The 7,500-nt window shown below is 48.7% G+C and overlaps 1 protein-coding gene across 3 annotated transcripts in view; it reads left to right on the top strand.

Annotated features, from left to right (window-relative positions):
* cdc42bpab (CDC42 binding protein kinase alpha (DMPK-like) b) overlaps positions 1–7,500 on the top strand; it is a 152,660-nt gene that overhangs the window by 129,317 nt on the left and 15,843 nt on the right. For all 3 annotated transcript variants that reach the window (XM_063223612.1, XM_063223613.1, XM_063223611.1), the window contains 4 exons: positions 253–583; positions 5,284–5,381; positions 6,519–6,603; positions 7,142–7,265. In XM_063223612.1, coding sequence (XP_063079682.1) covers positions 253–583; positions 5,284–5,381; positions 6,519–6,603; positions 7,142–7,265 — 638 coding nt within the window. The remainder of the gene's footprint in view (positions 1–252; positions 584–5,283; positions 5,382–6,518; positions 6,604–7,141; positions 7,266–7,500) is intronic.

The raw sequence follows: 7,500 nt of genomic DNA on the forward strand, positions 1-7,500 counted from the left end.
CACACACACACACACACACACACACACACACACACACACACACACACACACACACACACACACACACACACACACACACACACACACGTACACACGCACTCCAACACACACAAATACAACAAACTGAACAAGACCAAGACCGGACACAGTAAAGGATGGTCCAGAGGGATCATCTGTGGATTTGTCTATGTATTCATCTTTGTCATGTAAAGATGTAATGTATTTATCCATCTCTCTCTTGTCTCTCCACAGGTCCCTGGCGTGGTGCAGTGGATGGCGGTGCAGAGCGACCGCCTGTGCGTGGGGTGGCAGGCGGGCTTCGCGCGTTACAGCCTGCCGGGCGAGGGTTCGGGTTCGACGGGTTCGACGCTGGGCGCCGTGAGCCTGCTGCACCCGGACGACCCCACGCTGACCTTCCTGTCCCAGCAGCCCCTGCCCAGCTCGGGCGACGCCCTGTGCGCCGTGGAGCTGTCGGCCAAGGAGCTGCTGCTCTGCTTCGGGTGCCTGGGCGTCTACGTGGACTGGCAGGGCCGGCGCTCGCGGCAGCAGGAGCTCATGTGGCCCGCCACACCCACTGCATGCTGTGAGTGGAGGAGGGGGGGGGGGGGGGGGGTTATGGGGGGGGTGGGGGTGGTGGTGATGGTGATGGGGAGGGTTTCATGGTGATGGTTTGTGTATGCTGGGTGTCGGGGGGGGGGGGGGGGGGCATGGGAGGGGTGATGTGATGGTGATGGTTTTTGCCCGCTGTGAGGGGAGGAGGGGGGGAGATCATAAGAGGGTGATGGTTTCTGCTTGCTGTAAGTGAAGCGGGGGGTGTATCTGGGGTAATGGGGGGTGGTGGGGGTGATGGTTTTTGTGTATGGGTCAATGACGTTTTCGTAGTACCGTAGCGCACGTCAGGCATGGTCATGGGAGGGTTTCATCAAAGAATCGTCTATTAGAAAAAGATAACCCAAGCTCTGCACGCGCACCCAATGCAAAGGAGTGTGCTCAAGTTTGGTCTCCCAAGGGGGCGTTGTCTCCTCTTCCTTCTTCTTCTGTTTTTGTGGTGTTTGGTGGCAGCTTGCGCTGCTGCCGTCTACAGTGCAAAGGAACTCCATTTTATTCTCAACCTAAGGTCTCCAAAGCAGGGATGGAAATAAGCACCCGTCCACCTGCCAATGACGGGTAAATTTCAGTGGTGACTGGTACATTTTTCAACCCACCAGTCACTTTGACTGGTAAAAACAGTAAGTGACTGGTAGATTTTCAAATCTACCTGCCACCGTGACTGGTGGGGAAAACACTTAAGTTCCACCCCTGCTCCAAAGGTCTCCTAATGGAAGGTCTCCTGAAGGGCCGTTCACCTGACATCACATGGATCAACGAAATGTCAGAGCATGGAGTATTTTTCCCTAATAGACGATTTTCATGGTGATGCTTTTTGTGTTTGTGTAAACTGCACTAGAAAGGCAAAGTGCAGTATACCACATATCTTGTCAGAATTGAGTTTAGACTGAATGGACCTCATAACACCTCCTTTATCTTTTGACAAAGCCTTATGGTCCAAATGTATCCCGTTTTAGAGATAATGCATTTTAGAGATATAACTGCAATATTCAACCTTATATCAAGGCGTCGAAAGCCTTTTTGTCAACTTCAATGTTTGGCGTAATTACTGCACTTTGCCCTTTTTAGCGCAGTATGGTTACTGACGTTTCAGTTGTAGCACACGTCAGGGTGGTTTAAGCACAGCTAATGCCACTATTGTATGGATTATACAGGATGTTTGTTTGGGTGTTCATTCGAATGAGTGGGAGGTGGTGGGGGTGAGTGGATGAGTGGGGTGGGGGTGTTTGTAAGCTGTGTGTGTGTGTGTGTGTGTGTGTGTGTGTGTGTGTGTGTGTGTGTGTGTGTGTGTGTGTGTGTGTGTGTGTGTGTGTGTGTGTGTGTGTGTGTGTGTGTGTGTGTGTGTGTGTGTGTGTCTCTGTGTGTGTGTGTTTGTATGGTGAGTGGTGGTGTTTCTGCCGTGTGTGTGCGTGTGTATGTGTGTGTACGTGACTGTTTGTGTGAGTGTGTGTGTGTTTACATTGGTGGGGTCTGGGATGATGGTGGTTTGTCCGTTAATGTGAGTACCTGTATGTGTGTGCTGGGGGAGTGTGAGGATCTAGTATGTATATCCATTTCATGTGTGTTAATGTGTCTTATGTATTTGCATGACTCTGTGGTGGGACGCTGGGTTTCATTGGGTGTATGGTTGTGTATGGATGCTGGGTTGAGTTTGGTCTGCCTGTTAAGTGGGCTAAATTGGGCTGTGCTTGGTTGGGTTGAATGCTGGGTAGGGTTTGGTTTGGGCTAAATTGGGCTGGTCTGGGCTGAGCTGAGCTGGGCTGGGTTTACCTGGTCTGGGCTGGTTTAGGCTAAATTGGGCTGGGCTGAGCTGGGCTGGGTTTACCTGGTCTGGGCTGGTTTAGGCTAAATTGGGCTGGGCTGAGCTGGGCTGGGTTTGAACTGGGCTGGGCTGGGTTTGAACTGGGCTGGGCTGGGCTGGGATTACCTGGGCTGGGCTGGCCTGGGCTGGGCTGGGCTGGGCTGGGCTGGGTTGGGTTGACCAACTAAAAGCAGGCAGTAGGTATGAGTTTCCGGATGTGTGTCCCCTACATGTTTCGCTCCGTCATACTACCTCCCACCTCCACAGACACGCGCTCCCTGTCTTGTTTTAGCTCCCCTTTCTTGTTAAGCATCATGATCTGTCTCTCTCTCCATCTCTTTATCTCTCTATCTCTTTATCTCTCTCTCCCTCTCTCCCTCTCTCCCTCTCTCTCTCTCTCTCTCTCTCTCTCTCTCTCTCTCTCTCTCTCTCTCTCTCGCTCACAAGCACCTCATGCCTTCTATTTCTGTGTATGGCTCTTGAATGCGTAGACTTGCCCTCGCATGTTATCCCATATTAGGCTGGCTTTGTGATGTAGCCGCTTGGCAACGACTGTCCTGGGCTGCGTTTTTTCAAAAGCTTCGTTGCTAACTAATTTAGCAGATTAGTTGGATACAATGCAATATCCCATAGGCAACCCATTAAGTTGGCAGCGGAATAACTCCAAACAATCATGGAATAGCTCCCCCAGAGAGAGAGAGAGATCAAAACCCCTCCGTTCTGCATTGGGGTCTTGCATCTTTCTGTGGGTCGCTATTCCTGAACATGGACCTTCAAGTTCTCACCCAATGTTATCCCTTACTTTCAAGATGTAGCATTGTAGCTGCCAAGCTATTACCTGTACCATCTATTAACTTCTACTGAAGTAAACTGCACATGTAAACTGATTCTGACAGAACAGCAGACATTACTTCTCTCCTTCCTTCTTCCCATTGCTTTCCTATCCTGTTCTTCACTCTGTTCCAAAGACATAGGCCCTAGGCGTAGCCAGAAATCATGAAATTATTGGGTCTAGAGACAAGCTGTGAAGAAGGTCTGCCTGGTCCAAAACATTAGCTGTATCTCAAAGTCAAGGATCCTGGCCTTGCTAGGACGGGAAGCGCCCAGTGATTGGAGTCTCTTTGGTGAACTCTTACCCAATGATTGGGATCTCTTTGGTGAACTCCGCGGCGTATCCATTCACTGGGTGTTTTTACGTCCTAGCAAGGCCAGGGTCCTTGACTTTGAGAAACAGCCTGAGCCTAGAAATCTAGACGCCCCTAGAGGCCGCAAATTGCCACAGCTTTAAGCTGTATGGGTTTAGCTTGCTAGGCTAAAACAGCCTAAGACTATTTTCTATTACCAAACCAGTTAGGGTTATTATTGGGGTATTGGGCTACACCATGCATTTCTTCTCCTCCGCCACCGGGGGGCAGTGTCAGTGTCAGGAGGTGGTGCAGGAGGTCTCTTGTGGGAGCGGAGCGTGGAGGGGGCCCATCAGGAAGTCGGCGGAGCACACTTCTCTCGCTGGCGAGCGTGACGTCCATTCCATCGTCCCCTCTCTCCCTTTTGTGTGTGTTGTTACGTCATTTGGTAGCTTCTGTCATAGGGCAGCAGAACGAACAGCCATGTCTCGCTGGCGAGCGACCATTCCATCGTCCCCTCTCTCCCTTTTGTGTGTGTTGTGACGTCATTGGTGTAGCGACATCAGAGCGAACAGCCAGCCCTGTCTGAAATGTTCGCCCGTTCGCTACCTATCGCACGACTTCATAGTAATGTGTGATCTACGTTGCTTTTTGTTCACTATGTGGCAAATGAGTGAACGTTTGTAGACATGGGCAAATTGTGTGTTATTGTGTCTGTGTTCCAAATGACCTTAATGGATGATCGGTAACACTTAACTTGACGACGGTGTCATATGCATGTCATTACAGTGTCATAATAGTGTCATTAACAATAAGTCATAAACAGTATGTCCATGTCATTAACATTTTATGACTGTTGGCCTTAAGTGACATTCCCAAAGTTGTCTTTGTCATAACTGAATGTCACATAAGGCCAACAGTCATAGAATGTTTATGACATGGACCTAATGTTTGACACGTACATAACTGTGCCATGACACTGCTATGACACTATAACACTATGACACTGTATAACATGCCTATGACACCGGCGTCAAGTGAAGTGTAACCGGATGATCTAAGAGGCCCAGTGGGGTTTTAAAGAGCACCACTCAGGGCCGCTAGTCTACCTCATTAATAGCAGGTTCATCACTGGAGCCTTCAGCAATCAAGCAATTAAAGTTACTGCACCAGAAAACCATTAACTTCACATCAAGTCCTATTATATTTTATTGTAACCCCAAAATGTCAGGGACTTGATTATCAAGCTCAGGAAGCTTTGTTTACTCCCAAGGCTCCTCTGTCTGATCCGCTTGAATGAAGTGTGGGCAGGAAGGCCTATGGTATAGCATGTCGCTAAGCTAGTGAAAGTCAATGGATCCGTGTAGCATGCTACATGCTACAGTGATCCACTGACTTTCACTAGCTTAGCTACATACTCCCTCTTTTAACTTGTCTTAAAGCAAGACAACGCTTAACATGAAAAATAAGACACTTTACCACCTTTATAAACCCTGGCCAACGATTTTAACTGTATTAAGCCCCAAAATAGTGGCATACCCCTTTAAGATGGTGGTCGCCTAAGCAAACATAATCTGTGGGTCTGTAATTAATTTAATATGAGCTGTGTGTGAATAAGATGGCAATAGGCCTCACTCAAGATGCAGCATGCAGTTGCATGGCCCTGGCTCTTCTCTTCTTCTCTGCTGTGTTGTGGTGGTTGATGATGCTGACTGTGTTGTGCTCCACTATAACCCTCCCCCTCCACAGGTTACAGCGCCCCCTACCTGTCGGTGTACAGCGAGAACGCCGTGGACGTGTTTGACGTCAACAGTATGGAATGGATCCAGACCATCCCGCTCAAGAAGGTCCTTCTTTTTTTTATAATTTTTTTTTTTAATTGGGGATTTTTTGGGCCTTTATTTGTGATGGGACAATTGAGAGTATGACAGGAAGCAAGTGGAGAGAGATTGAGATGGGGAAGGGTCGGCAAAGGACCCCCGGGCCTGATTCGAACCCGAGTCGTCTGTGTATCAGTGCAGTGCCCTACCGCTTGAGCCACGGCAGGGCCAAGGAGGTCCTTCTTGTTGCTTTCATCATAATGCATCATTTAAATGACCATAGCCCACTTTAAATGTTAACATGTGTCTCTCGATGCCAGAACATTAAGTGGGCCATGTCTCTCAAGGGCTCCATTCCAATATGTGACCTTGCGCCCTCCACTTGTGCTTGTGACCTCACGTTTTGCTGATGCCCCGCCTCCGTGGAGAAAACAATTAAGTTTCCCCACTGTCAGCCTTGGCACAGCAATTTTGGGGGGACTATTCTCCATTCACCATCCAGTTTGCGAATGAGAAAATGACTTTACAATTGACATATAATGCGGTTGTCAGTGATGTCATCATGGTGTATTACTTCCTGGTACGAGGCCACAAGCCCAAGTGGAGGACGCAAGGTTGCATATTGGAACGCACCCAAGAGCTGGTTTCCATCTCCTCACCTTAGTACCACAGAGCTCCAGACAGAACTCAGCTCCCTCTCCTGTTCTATTTACAGTAATATAACACAGTCTGATGTTAGCTCTTATACTAGTGAAATAAGTTGCGTTTTGAAGTGAAATGGGTATACAGAACTCCCAATTTCAGGCAGAAACCAGTCAGTGGAGTGTGTGTTTTTGCAGCTTATATCTGCTTTGGATGCATTGAATTGAATGTGTCATGAAAAATGTAATTTGAGCAGTGTAAGCATAAAGGACAAAACTAGGGGTAGACAATGTTGGTGAGCATTTGCTGAGAGTTTAAACATACTCTGACATGCTTTCTGGTTCTTAACAGTAAGCACTGCCAATGACAGAGATGATGACAGACTATAGTGTAGGACCTAATTGTCATTGCGTGTGACGACCAGCAGATGTCAGTAGTCTCAGTCAATCGGTCAGGTCCAGAAATGCATTTTGAGGGCTCTGTAAGCTTATCTGAATATCTGTTTCTGTGTGCTTTTTGCAGGCTCGGCCCTTGAACGAGGACGGATCACTGAACCTGTTGGGTTGGGAGACGGTGCGACTGGTCTACTTCAGAAACAAAATGGCTGGTAGGAGTCTCCCATTAGCTTGCCCTTGTCTTCTGTAAAGCTCCTGGCAATTTACATGTCCCTGCACATGACGTCTGGGCTGTATGTTGAGAGAGGGCATTATTGCAAACATCTTCTAGTCGAGTAAGATGCCCCAAATCCCACCTACCCAATACAAGGGAGTGCGCTCAAGTTTTACCCCCATTCTTCTTCTCATTCTGTGGCCTTTGGTGACTGCTTGCATACGATGTGTGTGCTACCACCATCTAGTAGCGGTCTCCAAAGGTATCATAGCTGCAGCTCTCCTCAAGGGGTGTCCACCTGACGTCACATGGATCCATGGATCCCGTGTGCCTGTCTGTGTGTATTTTCGTGTTTGTGTGTGTGTTTACTTATTTACATGACTGTGCGTGCGTGCGTGTGTGTGTGTGTGTGCGTGTGCACACGTGTGTGTGTGTGTGTGTGTGTGTGTGTGTGTGTGTGTGTGTGTGTGTGTGTGTGTGTGTGTGTGTGTGTGTGTGTGTGTGTGTGTGTGTGTGTGTGTGTGTGTGTTCTCCAGAGGGTGATGAGCTGTGTGTTCCGGAGGTGAGTGAGAACAGCAGGAAGCAGCTGGTGAGGAGCATCAACAACAAGAGACGCTTCTCATTCAGGATACCAGAGGAGGAGAGACTACAGCAGAGGAGGTACACACACACACATACACACGACACACACACACACACACACACACACACACACACACACACACACACACACACACACACACACACCAGAGGAGGAGAGACTACAGCAGATACGGTAAACACACACACACACACACACACACACACACACACACACACACACACACACACACACACACACACACACACACACACACACACACACCAGAGGAGGAGAGACTACAGCAGATACGGT

Source organism: Engraulis encrasicolus, chromosome 18 (assembly GCF_034702125.1).
Source record: "Engraulis encrasicolus isolate BLACKSEA-1 chromosome 18, IST_EnEncr_1.0, whole genome shotgun sequence".
In the NCBI taxonomy this organism is placed as follows: Eukaryota; Metazoa; Chordata; class Actinopteri; order Clupeiformes; family Engraulidae; genus Engraulis; species Engraulis encrasicolus.